Below are 18,486 nucleotides of genomic sequence, written 5' to 3' on the forward strand. Positions count from 1 at the left end.
GTTTATATTGATCCTTTAAAACAGTTGGAAACAATGCTGTGGAACGTTCAGGTAAAAATACACACTACATCGCCAAAAGTATGTGGACACCTGCTCGTCGAACTTCTCATTCCAAAATCATGGACATTAATATGGAGTGTTGGTTCCCCTTTTCCTGCTATAACAGCCTCCTCTCTTCTGGGAAGGTTTTCCACTTGATGTTGGAACATTGCTGCGGGGATTTGCTTCCATTCAGCCACAAGAGCATTAGTGAGGTTGGCCACTGATGTTGGGTGATTAGGCCTGGCTCCCAAAGGTGTTCGATTTGGGTTGAGGTCAGGGCTCTGTGCAGGCCAGTCAAGTTCTTCAATACCGATCTCAACAAACCATTTCTATGTGGACCTCATGGGGGAATTGTCACGCTGAAACAGGAAAGGGCCTTCACCAAACTGTTGCCACAAAGTGGGAAGCACAGAATCGTCTAGAATTTAATTGTATACTATAGAGTTAAGATTTCCCTTCACTGGAACTAAGGGGCCCAAACCATGAAAAACAGCCCCAGACCATTATACCTCCTCCAAACATTACAGTTGGCACTATACATTTTTGGCAGGTAACGTTCTCTTGGCATCCTTATAACTCAGATTCATCAGTCGGACTGCCAGATGGTTAAGCGGGGATTTATCACTATTTCACTATCACAGAGAAGGCGTTTCCACTGTTCCAGAGACAATGGTGTTGAGTTTTACACCACTCCAGTCAACGCTTGGCATTGCACACGGTGATCTTAGTCTTGTGTACGGCTGCTTGGTCATGGAAACCCATTTCATAAAGTTCCCGACGAACAGTTATTGTGCTGACGTTGCTTCCAGAGGCAGTTTGAAACTCAACACTGAGTGTTGCAACCGAGGACAGACGATTTTTTACGCCCTACGCGCTTCAGCACTCTGCTGTCCCGTTCTGTGAGCTTGTGTGGCCTTCCACTTTGCGGCCGAGACATTGTTGCTCCTAGACGTTTCCCCTTCACAATAACAGCACTTACAGCTGACCGGGGCAGCTCTAGCAGGGCCAAAAAGTTATTCCCCTTGTCAGCAACGGGTGTGTGCTGAAATAGCTGAATCCACTAAATTAAATGGGTGTCCACATACTTTTGGCTAGGTAGTGTATATGACATAGAACACACATACCTCTGACATGTACAATACAGAATCACATCATCAGCTCTATTCATGACATTTCTATTGGCTCCATAACGTTTTTCCTAATGAACGTGGCCCACGGGTGTATTGTTGCAGATACAAAGTTTTCAGACAGAAATGTAACAACGTTCTGTAACGTTGTCGTATTGAGTTTGGCCCTGCATTAGCCGGGTGAACAGGGCTGAACAGGGCTAAACCAGGGGTAAACAGGGCTAAACCAGAGGGAACAGGGCTAAACCAGGGGGAACAGGGTTAAACCAGGGAGAACAGTGCTAAACCAGGGGGAACAGGGCTAAACCAGGGGTAACAGGGCTAAACCAGGGGTAACAGGGCTAAACCAGGGGTAACAGGGCTAAACCGGGTGTAACAGGGCTAAACCGGGTGTAACAGGGCTAAACCAGGTGTAACAGGGCTAAACCAGGGGGAACAGGGCTAAACCAGGGGGAACAGGGCTGAACCGGGTGTAACAGGGCTAAACCAGGGGGAACAGGCCATACCGGGTGTAACAGGGCTAAAAGAGGTCTACATGGCTGGACAGCCCTGTGTGCCCACAGCTCCGTGTACTAACAGGGGTTTAGACAGCACGGCTGGTCGCTGGTTCAGGACGGCTCTCCGAACACAACCATGGAAGGAGGGCAGGGCAGCGGGGAGGCCCGGCACATCAACGCCATCTAGAGGAGAGGAGAATACAAGTTGAAATGCAGAAAGATAGTTATAGTTCTTTATGTTCGAGACGGAAGGTTTAGACGTTGTCTGTTATTTTTTTGAAATAAATTATTTTTAAAACATTCTCATGTTTGAGGTTGTACATTAGTCTTTCCTTCACCATTCACACTGTAAAATACTCTGTCTAGAAAATTATGAAAATCACTGAATAGTTTTGTGATCCCCCCCCCCCCCCGACAGCTAATAATATATATATTTTTTAATCACAAAATTACTTCTGAATATGTGTATGGAATTAATATCCGATTAGCTCCAGTGTTTGACAGAGTAAGGTCAGGAAAGGTAGGGTTCAACAGAAGGTATTTTTGATGGAGAAAGGGAGATGTGCTCACCTGGTACTCCCCCCAGGTACACAGTCTCCTTGGCCCCTGAGGATCGGCCCTTCTTGGGCCCCACACTGTGTTCACTGGCTGCATCCACATGGAGCTGCAGCACGTTGCTCTTCTTCATGACTACGGGGCGAACAGCCAATGGCAACAACATTAGTAGAAGACTGGTTTGAATTGAATAAAATGTATTGATCCCAAGTTTAGTAACATAGATGATGCTATAATGTTTTCCCAGTGCAAATCTACACTGAACAAAAAAATATAAAAACGCAACATGTAACAATTTCAAAGATTTTACTGAGTTACAGATCATATAAGGAAATCTGTCAATTAAAATAAATAAATTAGGTCCTAATCTATGGATTTCACATGACTGGGAATACAGATGTGCATCTGTTGGTCACAGATATTAAAAAGCTAGGGACGTGGATCAGAAAACCAGTCAGTATCTGGTGTGACCACCATTTGCCTCATGCAGCGCGACACATCTCCTTCACATAGAGTTGATCAGGCTGTTGATTGTGGCCTGTGGAATGTTGTCCCACTCCTCCTTAATGGCTGTGTGAAGTTGCTGGATATTGGAGGGAACTGTTGTACAGGACTATCCAGAGCATCCCAAACATGCTCAATGGGTGACATGTCTGGTGAGTATGCAGGCCATGGAAGAACTGGGACATTTTCAGCTTCCAGGAATTGCGTCCAGATCCATGTGACATGGGGCTGTGCATTATCATGTTGAAACATGAGGTGATGGAGGTGGATGAATGGCACGACAATGGGCCTCAGGATCTCTTCACGGTGTCTCTATGCATTCAAATTGCCATCGATAAAATGCAATTGTGTTCGTTGTCTGTAGTTTATGCCTGCACATACCATAACCAGCATGGGGCCCCCTGTTCACAACGTTGACATCAGCAAACCGTACAGTTGTTAGTCCGGTTGGATGTACTGCCAAATTCTCTAAAACGATATTGGAGGCGGCTTATGGTAGAGAAATGAACATTCAATTCTATGGCAACATTGTCAGCATGCCAGTTGCACGCTCCCTCAAAACTTGAGACATCTGCGTGACAAAACTGCACATTTTAGAGTGGGCTTTTATTGTCCCCACACAAGGTGTACCTGTGTAATGACCATGTTGTTTAATCAGCTTCTTGATATGCCACACCTGTCAGGTGGATGGATTATATTGGCAAAGGAGAAATGCTCACTAACAGTGATGTAAACAAATTTGTGCACAACATTTGAAATAAATAATATTTTTGTGCGTATGGAACATTTCTGGGATCTTTTATTTCAGCTCATGAAAACAATGACCAACACTTTACATGTTGCGTTTATATTTTTGTTCAGTGTAATATTGTGAGGAAACTATAGTGCTAAGGGAAGAGATACAATTCATTCCTTGACGATAAAGACCAAAGTGTGTGAGCACTAAACAGGCTACACCTGTATCTGTATCTGTAAGCTACAACTCACCTGTATCTGTATCTGTAAACCACAACTCACCTGTATTTGTATCTGTAAACCACAACTCACCTGTATCTGTAAACCACAACTCACCTGTATCTGTAAGCTACAACTCACCTGTATCTGTATCTGTAAGCTACAACTCACCTGTATCTGTAACTAAGCTACAACTCACCTGTATCTGTATCTGTAAGCTACAACTCACCTGTATCTGTATCTGTAAGCTACAACTCACCTGTATCTGTAACTAAGCTACAACTCACCTGTATCTGTAACTAAGCTACAACTCACCTGTATCTGTATCTGTAAGCTACAACTCACCTGTATCTGTATCTGTAAGCTACAACTCACCTGTATCTGTATCTGTAAACCACAACTCACCTGTATCTGTATCTGTAAACCACAACTCACCTGTATCTGTAAGCTACAACTCACCTGTATCTGTAAGCTACAACTCACCTGTATCTGTATCTGTAAACCACAACTCACCTGTATCTGTATCTGTAAACCACAACTCACCTGTATCTGTATCTGTAAGCTACAACTCACCTGTATCTGTAACTAAGCTACAACTCACCTGTATCTGTACCTAAGCTACAACTCACCTGTATCTGTAACTAAGCTACAACTCACCTGTATCTGTAACTAAGCTACAACTCACCTGTATCTGTAACTAAGCTACAACTCACCTGTATCTGTAACTAAGCTACAACTCACCTGTATCTGTAAGCTACAACCCACCTGTATCTGTAAGCTACAACTCACCTGTATCTGTATCTGTAAGCTACAACTCACCTGTATCTGTATCTGTAAGCTAGAACTCACCTGTATCTGTAACTAAGCTAGAACTCACCTGTATCTGTAACTCAGCTAGAACTCACCTGTATCTGTAACTCAGCTAGAATTCACCTGTATCTGTAACTCAGCTAGAATTCACCTGTATCTGTAACTCAGCTAGAACTCACCTGTATCTGTAACTAAGCTACAACTCACCTGTATCTGTAAGCTACAACTCACCTGTATCTGTATCTGTAAGCTACAACTCACCTGTATCTGTATCTGTAAGCTAGAACTCACCTGTATCTGTAACTAAGCTACAACTCACCTGTATCTGTATCTGTAAGCTACAACTCACCTGTATCTGTATCTGTAAGCTACAACTCACCTGTATCTGTATCTGTAAGCTAGAACTCACCTGTATCTGTAACTAAGCTAGAACTCACCTGTATCTGTAACTCAGCTAGAACTCACCTGTATCTGTAACTCAGCTAGAATTCACCTGTATCTGTAACTCAGCTAGAATTCACCTGTATCTGTAACTCAGCTAGAATTCACCTGTATCTGCAACTCAGCTAGAACGCACCTGTATCTGTAACTAAGCTAGAACTCACCTGTATCTGTAACTAAGCTAGAATTCACCTGTATCTGTAACTAAGCTAGAACTCACCTGTATCTGTAACTAAGCTAGAACTCACCTGTATCTGTAACTAAGCTAGAATTCACCTGTATCTGTAACTCAGCTAGAATTCACCTGTATCTGTAACTCAGCTAGAATTCACCTGTATCTGTAACTAAGCTAGAACTCACCTGTATCTGTAACTCAGCTAGAATTAACCTGTATCTGTAACTCAGCTAGAACTCACCTGTATCTGTAACTAAGCTAGAATTCACCTGTATCTGTAACTCAGCTAGAATTCACCTGTATCTGTAACTGTAAGCTAGAACTCACCTGTATCAGTAACTGTAAGCTAGAACTCACCTGTATCAGTAACTGTAAGCTAGAACTCACCTGTATCTGTAACTCAGCTAGAATTCACCTGTATCTGTAACTTAGCTAGAATTCACCTGTATCTGTAACTGTAAGCTAGAACTCACCTGTGATACTGTGCCAGCGTCCGTCACACAGGGATTCCTCTGGTGTGAAAGAGGTGGAGAAGAGGTTTCCGCGACCACTGTTCACTGTGACTGTCACCTGTAGAGGACACCACATTATACAGTCATTATACACACTCTTTCATTGTACATATGACTCTGTCTGAAACTGAAGAAAACTGTCTAGGTAGTCCTAAAACAACAGAACACTTAGTTAATCGTACCTCTCCCTGGTTGAGGTAGAGACTGAGCTGTTGTCCAGACCCAGCATGCAGCAGGAGACCAGAGTCAGACACCAGCCGTACCTCCAGCCTGACCTCTAGGTCCCGCCCTAACACCAGGCCTTCATCTAGACACAGAGACATGGAGAGATTAGCCAGTGTGTTTAAGATTTTATGGGTCAATATTCCTTTTGTTGTGCTCTGTCCTGTCTCATAATCCCAGAGAATGTCTCTCCAATAGTCTCTCCTAGATCCTTTTCCAAATCCTTGGCCTCTTTGACAAACATTTTAAATTGCAACCAAATAATTTTAGAGGAGAGGAGAGAGAGGAGAGGAGGTATACTGTACCTATAGCCATGTGTCCTCCCTGGGAGGAGAGGAGGTATACTGTACCTATAGCCATGTGTCCTCCCTGGGAGGAGAGGAGGTATACTGTACCTATAGCCATGTGTCCTCCCTGGGAGGAGAGGAGGTATACTGTACCTATAGCCATGTGTCCACCCTGGGAGGAGAGGAGGTATACTGTACCTATAGCCATGTGTCCTCCCTGGGAGGAGAAGTATGCCCCAGGCTGCAGAGTGGTCTGGAAGCAAGGAACAACCCCCAGGCTTGTGGAGGGATTGTCTATGCTCTCCTCATTCAGCTCCAGGTCCCTCACACAGCCCACAAACCCTCCAGGACCTGGCACCTATGTAGTGAAAGAGATGGGCAGTACACCGTAGAACAGTTTCAATAAGGTATATATTTCTCTGTACTGTAGAGACACACACACACACACACACACACACACACACACACACACACACACACACACACACACACACACACACACACACACACACACACACACACACACACACACACAATGAGCACTGTTAAAGCCAAGAGCATTATGACTTTACAACTGACTGGAAGAAGCATTGAGACAAATCTAATTTTATTTGTCACATGCTCCGAATACAACAAGTGTAGACTTTACCGTGAAATGCTGAATACAACAAGTATAGACTTTACCGTGAAATGCTGAATACAACAAGTATAGACTTTACCGTGAAATGCTGAATACAACAAGTATAGACTTTACCGTGAAATGCTTTACTTACAAGCCCTTAACCAACAGTGCAGTTCAAGAAGAAGAACATATTTACCAAGTAGACTAAAATAAAAAGTAACACAATGAGAATAACGAGGCTTCATACAGGGGGCACCGGTACTGAGTCAGGGTGGAGGCTATATACAGGGTGTTACGGTACAGAGTCAATGTGGAGGCTATATACAGGTGGTACCGGTACAGAGTCAATATGGAGGCTGTTTACAGGGTGTTACGGTACAGAGTCAATGTGGAGACTATATACAGGGAGTACCGGTACAGAGTCAATGCGGAGGCTGTTTACAGGGTGTTACGGTACAGAGTCAATGTGGAGACTATATACAGGGGGTACCGGTACAGAGTCAATGCGGAGGCTATATACAGGGGGTACTGGTACTGAGTCAATGTGGAGGCTATATACAGGGGGTACTGGTACTGAGTCAATGTGGAGGCTATATACAGGGAGTACTGGTACTGAGTCAATGTGGAGGCTATATACAGGGGGTACTGGTACAGAGTCAATGTGGAGGCTATATACAGGGGGTACTGGTACAGAGTCAATGTGGAGGCTATATACAGGGAGTACTGGTACAGAGTCAATGAGGAGGCTATATACAGGGGGTACTGGTACCGAGTCAATGTGGAGGCTATATACAGGGAGTACTGGTACAGAGTCAATGAGGAGGCTATATACAGGGGGTACCGGTACAGAGTCAATGTGGAGGCTATATACAGGGAGTACTGGTACTTTCCCACTGACTGGAGGAAGCACAATGTTGATATAGTAGCTATTTTTAAATTAATCTTTCCTCAAATGCTTTCTCCTCCTCACAATGTAATGGACTTTCTCCTCCAATAGGGAAGGGGGAGAGGGGATAGGATGAAAACAATGGAATTGCCGAAAAATGTACTGAGATTGAGTCGAATTCCTCGTGTCTCCACTGTGAATGTGACGGCCGTAGTACCGTGAGAAGTGAGCTGGCGACTGCTGAGGGAACTCCTCCGATGTAGAGAGGGGAACTGAGGGGTGTTTTCTCCCCTCCCGAGACCCTCTTAGACTGGGTATTGATCCCATCAACAATCAAACTGGCCATCTCTCCCTCCCGCTTCACAAACACCTGGTGGGGGAAAAAAATACATGTTGGTATTACACTGGTCTGTTACTGACGGTGCCAGGACTTAGAACACACACAGATACACACAGATACACACAGATACACACACAGATACACACACAGATACACACAGATACACACAGATACACACAGATACACACAGATACACACACAGATACACACAGATACACACAGATACACACAGATACACACACAGATACACACCCAGATACACACCCAGATACACACACAGATACACACACAGATACACACACAGATACACACAGATACACACAGATACACACACAGATACACACACAGATACACACAGATACACAGACACACACAGATACACACAGATACACACAGATACACACAGATACACACACAGATACACACAGATACACACACAGATACACACAGATACACACACAGATACACAGATACATACACAGAGATACACACACATACACAGAGATACACAGAGATACACACAGATACACAGACACACAGATACACACAGATACAGACACACAGAGATACACAGATACACAGACACACACAGATACACACACAGATACACAGACACACACAGATACACACAGATACACAGACACACACAGATACACAGACACACACAGATACACACAGATACACACACAGATACACACAGATACACACAGATACACACACGAGTCAGACACACACAAACCACAATCCTGATCTAAATCTCAATCAGGACGGAAGACAATGAGACTATAGGGAGGGTAGAGTGGTTCATACAGCTAGGGAAATGTAATGCAGACCCAGAACCCTGTGCCTTCAGTGATATTTACTGACTTCATCATTACAGTGTTCTTGGCGTGTTACTGAGGATGGTGGTAAGATAGCATGTTATTGGTTATACCACACACACACACACACACACACACACACACACACACACACACACACACACACACACACACACACACACACACGCACACGCACCGTGTGCCACCGTCCATCGTTGTACTTCCTGCGCGAGCGGATGCTAGTCTTCCTCTTCCCTCCGTCGATGAGGAGCAGCAGGTGTCCGTCGGAGACCGACAGGGTCATCACAGATCTGCTACGTTCTCCTGATCCAGACACACAGAACACCAGGCCTTCTGAAGAGTTCACACGTAGACCCATGGAGATGTGAGGCCTGGGGGTGAGAGAGAAGGGGACGTGCGTTACAGCCATATACAGGACATGGAACAACGGGAGGAAAACATATATATTTTTTAAAAGGATGATCTTAAATCGACAACGAAAAAAAACATCTTTATTGAAACAGAGCCCTGTGGAGGTTGTTTAGCCAGTACTACTACTAGTTGTTATGGGGTTACTGACGTCCTGCTGAAGACCTCTGGCAGCCTGTCGTAGCGCTGGTGGCTGTGGGAGGAGCCACTGAAGTGCAGAGCTCCAACCTCCTCCTGATTGGCTAGGTCCCCCTGGCAGGACCCCCTGCCACTGCGACTCCGCTCCACTGACCCACCGCCACCCGCAGGCTTCCTGTGTTTATCCTGTAGAGGGGTGGGGGAGTGGGAGGGAGGGGGGAAGGGAGGAGTGAGGGGAGTCCCACATATTCAGGGCAGTGCAGGGAGAAGACACCAGGTATAGACTTGGAGCTGAAGTAACACTAGAAGGGATTCTATTCTATTTGAGTACAAGTGTATCAAGATGTCAGAGGGAATCTATGAAAACACAGATGGGATTTAATGATGAAACCAGAGAAGGGGGGGGCGGCAGGTATTCTAGTGGTTAGAGCGTTGGGCCAGTAACCGAAAGGTCGCTGGATAAAATCCCTGAACTGACAAGGTTAAAACCTGTCGTTCTGCCCTTGAATAAGGCCACGGTTCCACGCTAGGCCGTCATTGTAAATAAGAATTTGTTCTTAACTGACTTAAATTAGGTTTAAATAAAATAAAAAAACAGAAGGCTAATTACATGGCCATGTAAGAGCCTTCAAGCCCCGCCCATGAGATTCTTTTTCACAATGGATGGTACAACACACGACCCAATCTGACTCAAACAACTTCTGATTCAGTACATTTTCAGTGGTGGAAGAGACCCTACGGAAATGCTGCAGTGTGTTGTTCTACTGGCTGGGACCAATCCTACTGGCTGGGACCAATCCTATTGGCTGGGACCATCCTACTGGCTGGGACCAATCCTACTGGCTGGGACCAATCCTACTGGCTGGGACCAATCCTACTGGCTGGAACCAATCCTACTGGCTGGGAGCAATCCTACTGGCTGGGACCAATCCTTCTGGCTGGGACATATCCTACTGGCTGGGACATATCCTACTGGCTTGGACCAATCCTATTGGCTGGGACCAATCCTACTGGCTGGGACCAATCCTACTGGCTGGGACCAATCCTATTGGCTGGGACCATCCTACTGGCTGGGACCAATCCTACTGGCTGAGACCAATCCTATTGGCTGGGACCAAACCTACTGGCTGGGACCATCCTACTGGCTGGGACCAATCCTACTGGCTGGGACCAATCCTATTGGCTGGGACCAATCCTACTGGCTGGGACCAATCCTACTGGCTGGGACCAATCCTACTGGCTGGGAGCAATCCTAATTGGCTGGGACCAATCCTACTGGCTGGGACCATCCTATTGGCTGGGACCATCCTATAAGCTGGGACCATCCTACTGGCTGGGACCAATCCTACTGGCTGGGACCATCCTATTGGCTGGGACCAATCTTACCTGCTGGGACCAATCCTACTGGCTGGGACCAATCCTACTGGCTGGGACCAATCCTACTGGCTGGGACCAATCCTACTGGCTGGAACAAATCCTACTTGCTGGGACCAATCCTACTGGCTGGGACAAATCCTACTGGCTGGGACCATCCTACTGGCTGGGACCATCCTATTGGCTGGGACCAATCCTACTGGCTGGGACCAATCCTACTGGCTGGAACCAATCCTACTGGCTGGGACCAATCCTATTGGCTGGGACCATCCTACTGGCTGGGACCAATCCTACTGGCTGAGACCAATCCTATTGGCTGGGACCAATCCTACTGGCTGGGACCATCCTACTGGCTGGGACCAATCCTACTGGCTGGGACCAATCCTATTGGCTGGGACCAATCCTACTGGCTGGGACCAATCCTACTGGCTGGGACCAATCCTACTGGCTGGGACCAATCCTACTGGCTGGGAGCAATCCTACTGGCTGGGACCAATCCTACTGGCTGGGACCATCCTATTGGCTGGGACCATCCTATAAGCTGGGACCATCCTACTGGCTGGGACCAATCCTACTGGCTGGGACCATCCTATTGGCTGGGACCAATCTTACCTGCTGGGACCAATCCTACTGGCTGGGACCAATCCTACTGGCTGGGACCAATCCTACTGGCTGGGACCAATCCTACTGGCTGGAACAAATCCTACCTGCTGGGACCAATCCTACTGGCTGGGATCAATCCTACTGGCTGGGACCATCCTATTGGCTGGGACCAATCCTACTGCTGGGACCAATCCTACTGGCTGGGACCAATCCTACTGGCTGGGAGCAATCCTACTGGCTGGGACCAATCCTACTGGCTGGGACCATCCTATTGGCTGGGACCATCCTATACGCTGGGACCATCCTACTGGCTGGGACCAATCCTACTGGCTGGGACCATCCTATTGGCTGGGACCAATCTTACCTGCTGGGACCAATCCTACTGGCTGGGACCAATCCTACTGGCTGGGACCAATCCTACTGGCTGGGACCAATCCTACTGGCTGGAACAAATCCTACTTGCTGGGACCAATCCTACTGGCTGGGACCAATCCTACTGGCTGGGACCATCCTACTGGCTGGGACCATCCTATTGGCTGGGACCAATCCTACTGGCTGGGACCAATCCTACTGGCTGGGACCAATCCTATTGGCTGGGACCAATCCTACTGGCTGGGACCAATCCTACTGGCTGGGACCAATCCTACTGGCTGGGACCAATCCTACTGGCTGGGAGCAATCCTACTGGCTGGGACCAATCCTACTGGCTGGGACCATCCTATTGGCTGGGACCATCCTATAAGCTGGGACCATCCTACTGGCTGGGACCAATCCTACTGGCTGGGACCATCCTATTGGCTGGGACCAATCTTACCTGCTGGGACCAATCCTACTGGCTGGGACCAATCCTACTGGCTGGGACCAATCCTACTGGCTGGGACCAATCCTACTGGCTGGAACAAATCCTACCTGCTGGGACCAATCCTACTGGCTGGGATCAATCCTACTGGCTGGGACCATCCTATTGGCTGGGACCAATCCTACTGCTGGGACCAATCCTACTGGCTGGGACCAATCCTACTGGCTGGGACCAATCCTACTGGCTGGGAGCAATCCTACTGGCTGGGACCAATCCTACTGGCTGGGACCATCCTATTGGCTGGGACCATCCTATAAGCTGGGACCATCCTACTGGCTGGGACCAATCCTACTGGCTGGGACCATCCTATTGGCTGGGACCAATCTTACCTGCTGGGACCAATCCTACTGGCTGGGACCAATCCTACTGGCTGGGACCAATCCTACTGGCTGGGACCAATCCTACTGGCTGGAACAAATCCTACTTGCTGGGACCAATCCTACTGGCTGGGACCATCCTACTGGCTGGGACCATCCTATTGGCTGGGACCAATCCTACTGGCTGGGACCAATCCTACTGGCTGGGACCATCCTACTGGCTGGGACCATCCTACTGGCTGGGACCAATCCTACTGGCTGGGACCATTCCTACTGGCTGGGACCAATCCTACTGGCTGGGACCAATCCTACTGGCTGGAACAAATCCTACCTGCTGGGACCAATCCTACTGGCTGGGACCAATCCTACTGGCTGGGACCATCCTACTGGCTGGGACCATCCTATTGGCTGGGACCAATCCTACTGGCTGGGACCAATCCTACTGGCTGGGACCATCCTACTGGCTGGGACCAATCCTACTGGCTGGGACCATTCCTACTGGCTGGGACCAATCCTACTGTCTGGGACCAATCCTACTGGCTGGGACCAATCCTACTGGCTGGGACCAATCCTATTGGCTGGGACCATCCTACTGGCTGGGACCAATCCTACTGGCTGAGACCAATCCTATTGGCTGGGACCAATCCTACTGGCTGGGACCATCCTACTGGCTGGGACCAATCCTACTGGCTGGGACCAATCCTATTGGCTGGGACCAATCCTACTGGCTGGGACCAATCCTACTGGCTGGGACCAATCCTACTGGCTGGGAGCAATCCTACTGGCTGGGAGCAATCCTACTGGCTGGGACCAATCCTACTGGCTGGGACCATCCTATTGGCTGGGACCATCCTATAAGCTGGGACCATCCTACTGGCTGGGACCAATCCTACTGGCTGGGACCATCCTATTGGCTGGGACCAATCTTACCTGCTGGGACCAATCCTACTGGCTGGGACCAATCCTACTGGCTGGGATCAATCCTACTGGCTGGGACCATCCTACTGGCTGGGACCATTCTATTGGCTGGGACCAATCCTACTGGCTGGGACCAATCCTACTGACTGGGACCAATCCTACTGGCTGGGACCAATCCTACTGGCTGGAACCAATCCTACCTGCTGGGACCAATCCTACTGGCTGGGACCAATCCTACTGGCTGGGACCAATCCTACTGGCTGGGACCAATCCTACCTGCTGGGACCAATCCTACTGGCTGGGACCAATCCTACTGGCTGGGACCATCCTACTGGCTGGGACCAATCCTACTGTCTGGGACCATTCCTACTGGCTGGGACCAATCCTACTGGCTGGGACCAATCCTACTGGCTGGGACCAATCCTACTGGCTGGGACCATCCTACTGGCTGGGATCAATCCTACTGGCTGGGACCATCCTACTGGCTGGGACCATTCTATTGGCTGGGACCAATCCTACTGGCTGGGACCAATCCTACTGACTGGGACCAATCCTACTGGCTGGGACCAATCCTACTGGCTGGAACCAATCCTACCTGCTGGGACCAATCCTACTGGCTGGGACCAATCCTACTGGCTGGGACCATCCTACTGGCTGGGACCAATCCTACCTGCTGGGACCAATCCTACTGGCTGGGACCAATCCTACTGGCTGGGACCAATCCTATTGGCTGGGAACATCCTACTGGCTGGGAACATCCTACTGGCTGGGACCAATCCTACTGGCTGAGACCATCCTACTGGCTGGGACCATCGTAGGCATGTGTAGAGGTCTCACTGACAGCATCCGACCCATTGGAGAGTGTGAATAGTGTGTCATGTGGAATGAATGTAATCTGGTTGTGTGAGTAAAGCACAGTAATTATACTAGCTACTGTATGTATAACAGCCTCTATCTTGTGGAGTCACGCTGAATATCCTGTGAAAGGTTTTAGCTGGTTTTGTTTCTATTTGTGGCCTAATTGAAAGATGTATCAGACTTCTTTAAAAGAGACCAGGGCTTTGTAGAGTTTGTACTCTGTTCATCAGGCCCAGTTGAGTGAAGCTGTCTAATAAACTCTAACTGTGAACTAACTACACAACGAAAAGCATGAGGACACTCGTCCAACATCTCAGTCCAAAATCATGGGCATTAATATGGAGTTGGTCCCCCCATTTGCTGCTATAACAGCCTCCACTTTTCTGGGAAGGCTTTCCATTAGATGTTGGAACATTGCTGTGGGGAATTGGCTTTCATTCAGCCACAAGAGCATTAGTGAGGTTGGGGCACTGATGTTGGGCGATTAGGCCTGGCTCACAGTCGGCGTTCCAATTCATCCCAAAGGTGTTCGATGAGGTTGAGGTCAGGGTTCTGTGTGTGTCAGTCAAGTTCTTCCACAACGATCTCAACAAATAATTTCTGTATGGACCTCGCTTTGTGCACAGGGGCATTGTCATGTTGAAACAGGAAAGGGCCTTCCTCAAACTGTTGCCACAAAGTTGGAAGCACAGAATTGTAAGCTGTAGCGTAACTAAGGGGCCTAGCCCAAACCATGAAAAACAGCTCCAGACCATTATTCCTCATCCACCAAACTTTACAGTTGGCACTATCCATTCGGGCAGGTAGTGTTCTCCAGGCATCCGCTAAACCCAGATTCGTCCGTCGGCCTGCCAGATGGTGAAGTCATGATTCATCACTCCAGAGAACACGTTTCCACTGCTCCAGAGTCCAATGGCGGCGAACTTTACACCACTCCAGCACTGACGTTTGAAACTGACGTTTGGCATGGTGATCTTAGGCTTGTGTGCGGCTGCACGGCCATGGAAACCCATTGAATTTGAAGGGGTGCCCACATAATGTAAAACATACAGTAGATTCACTATATATACACACAAAAAGTATGATGTGCATATAACAGTATTTTTCATTATAGTTTGTACTGTTTTCATATCTATCTTTTTTATAGTTAATAATCACTTTATAATGACAGCATGTTTTGTCTATCCATCTGTTGTATAGGAGTTCATTCTGATTGAAGATCCATGATGGTCATTTTCTTGTCTGTCTATAATCTCTCGTCACAGACCTAACATGGAGTAGCCGATTCGGGTTCTGAGTGCAGACACTATGCAGACTATGAAATGTGAGATGAACGCAGGGGTTTGGAGACACTCGATCACACAGTCGATCTCTCACACTCGATCTCTCACACACACACACACACACACACACACACACACACACACACACACACACACACACACACACACACACACACACACACACACACACGCGCACATCAAGGGGTGTCAGGCTGAAGTATTATAATACACTATCTTAATGGTGTCAGATATCCAGATAGGGTATATAATGTATTCTAACACTATTTCGATATCTGACACCATTAAGATTCTGTATAGTGTATTCTAATACTATCTTAATGGTGTCAGATGTAGAAGAGGTATTAGAATACATTATATATTGTGTACCCATGGTGTCAGATATAGAAGTATCAGTATAATACATTATATATTGTGTACCCATGGTGTCAGATGTAGAAGAGGTATTAGAATACATTACATATTGTGTACCCATGGTGTCAGATGTAGAAGAGGTATTAGAATACATTACATATTGTGTATCTATGGTGTCAGCTATAGAAGTATCAGTATAATACATTATATATTGTGTACCCATGGTGTCAGATGTAGAAGAGGTATTCGAATACATTATATATTGTGTATCTATGGTGTCAGCTATAGAAGTATCATTATAATACATTATATATTGTGTATCTATGGTGTCAGATGTAGAAGAGGTATTCGAATACATTATATATTGTGTATCTATGGTGTCAGATGTAGAAGAGGTATTCGAATACATTATATATTGTGTATCTATGGTGTCAGATGTAGAAGAGGTATTCGAATACATTATATATTGTGTATCTATGGTGTCAGCTATAGAAGTATCAGTATAATACATTATATATTGTGTACCCATGGTGTCAGATGTAGAAGAGGTATTCGAATACATTATATATTGTGTACCTATAGTATCAGCTATAGAAGTATCATTATAATACATTATATATTGTGTACCCATGGTGTCAGATGTAGAAGAGGTATTCGAATACATTATATATTGTGTACCTATAGTATCAGCTATAGAAGTATCATTATAATACATTATATATTGTGTACCCATGGTGTCAGATGTAGAAGAGGTATTCGAATACATTATATATTGTGTACCTATAGTATCAGCTATAGAAGTATCATTATAATACATTATATATTGTGTACCCATGGTGTCAGATGTAGAAGAGGTATTAGAATACATTATATATTGTGTATCTATGGTGTCAGCTATAGAAGTATCATTAGAATACATTATATATTGTGTATCTATGGTGTCAGATGTAGAAGAGGTATTCGAATACATTATATATTGTGTATCTATGGTGTCAGCTATAGAAGTATCATTATAATACATTATATATTGTGTACCCATGGTGTCAGATGTAGAAGAGGTACTATAATACATTACATATTGTGTATCTATGGTGTCAGCTATAGAAGTATCATTATAATACATTATATATTGTGTGCCTATGGTGTCAGCTATAGAAGTATCATTATAATACATTATATATTGTGTGCCTATGGTGTCAGCTATAGAAGTATCATTATAATACATTATATATTGTGTATCTATGGTGTCAGCTATAGAAGTATCAGTATATTACATTATATATTGTGTATCTATGGTGTCAGCTATAGAAGTATCAGTATATTACATTATATATTGTGTATCTATGGTGTCAGCTATAGAAGTATCAGTATAATACATTATATATTGTGTATCTATAGTATCAGCTATAGAAGTATCAGTATATTACATTATATATTGTGTATCTATGGTGTCAGCTATAGAAGTATCAGTATAATACATTATATATTGTGTATCTATGGTGTCAGCTATAGAAGTATCAGTATATTACATTATATATTGTGTATCTATGGTGTCAGCTATAGAAGTATCAGTATATTACATTATATATTGTGTATCTATGGTCTCAGCTATAGAAGTATCAGTATATTACATTATATATTGTGTATCTATAGTGTCAGCTATAGAAGTATCAGTATATTACATTATATATTGTGTGCCTATGGTGTCAGCTATAGAAGTATCAGTATATTACATTATATATTGTGTACCCATGGTGTCAGATGTAGAAGTATCAGTATATTACATTATATATTGTGTATCTATGGTGTCAGGTACCTTAGCATGCTTTTGCCGTGGTGGTGTGGCCAGGATCTGTTGAGGTTTATCGGCAGCGGGACAGTCTAGAGGAACGTCGATGTTCTCCTTAGCATTCATCAGATTCATCACCATCTGAGAAGGCTTGTCACTGTAGAGTACAGTCGTTATAGGGCTGTTAGCCCGTTGTCATGGCTACAGTAACAGTTATAGCCCAAGTCCTACACACAGTGGTATAATCACATCTAGTCTTAGAAAACAAACTTCTAATCTAGCAGTAGTAGGAGCAGCAACATTGTAATCTAGTAGTAGTAGGAGCAGCAACATTGTAATCTAGCAGTAGTAGGAGCAGCAACATTGTAATCTAGTAGTAGGAGCAGCAACATTGTAATCTAGTAGTAGGAGCAGCAACATTGTAATCTAGCAGTAGTAGGAGCAGCAACATTGTAATCTAGCAGTAGTAGGAGCAGCAACATTGTAATCTAGTAGTAGGAGCAGCAACATTGTAATCTAGTAGTAGGAGCAGCAACATTGTAATCTAGCAGTAGTAGGAGCAGCAACATTGTAATCTAGTAGTAGTAGGAGCAACAACATTGTAATCTAGCAGTAGTAGGAGCAGCAACATTGTAATCTAGTAGTAGTAGGAGCAGCAACATTGTAATCTAGTAGTAGTAGGAGCAGCAACATTGTAATCTAACAGTAGTAGGAGCAGCAACATTGTAATATAGTAGTAGTAGGAGCAGCA

The 18,486-nt window shown here is 45.6% G+C and overlaps 1 protein-coding gene across 1 annotated transcript in view; it reads right to left on the reverse strand.

Annotated features, from left to right (window-relative positions):
* The window catches only part of LOC139416955 (laminin subunit alpha-5-like), a 250,153-nt gene that overhangs the window by 306 nt on the left and 231,361 nt on the right, over positions 1-18,486 (reverse strand). The window contains exons 71-79 of the mRNA XM_071166167.1: positions 17,763-17,892; positions 9,376-9,548; positions 8,992-9,187; positions 7,852-8,004; positions 6,325-6,484; positions 5,800-5,924; positions 5,579-5,675; positions 2,237-2,356; positions 1-1,849 (exon numbers count right to left, since the gene is read on the reverse strand). The exon at positions 1-1,849 is cut by the window's left edge and continues 306 nt beyond it. Of these exons, the coding sequence (XP_071022268.1) occupies positions 1,701-1,849; positions 2,237-2,356; positions 5,579-5,675; positions 5,800-5,924; positions 6,325-6,484; positions 7,852-8,004; positions 8,992-9,187; positions 9,376-9,548; positions 17,763-17,892 (1,303 nt within the window). The 3' untranslated portion in view covers positions 1-1,700. The remainder of the gene's footprint in view (positions 1,850-2,236; positions 2,357-5,578; positions 5,676-5,799; positions 5,925-6,324; positions 6,485-7,851; positions 8,005-8,991; positions 9,188-9,375; positions 9,549-17,762; positions 17,893-18,486) is intronic.

Source organism: Oncorhynchus clarkii, chromosome 9, assembly GCF_045791955.1.
Source record: "Oncorhynchus clarkii lewisi isolate Uvic-CL-2024 chromosome 9, UVic_Ocla_1.0, whole genome shotgun sequence".
Taxonomy (NCBI): domain Eukaryota; kingdom Metazoa; phylum Chordata; class Actinopteri; order Salmoniformes; family Salmonidae; genus Oncorhynchus; species Oncorhynchus clarkii.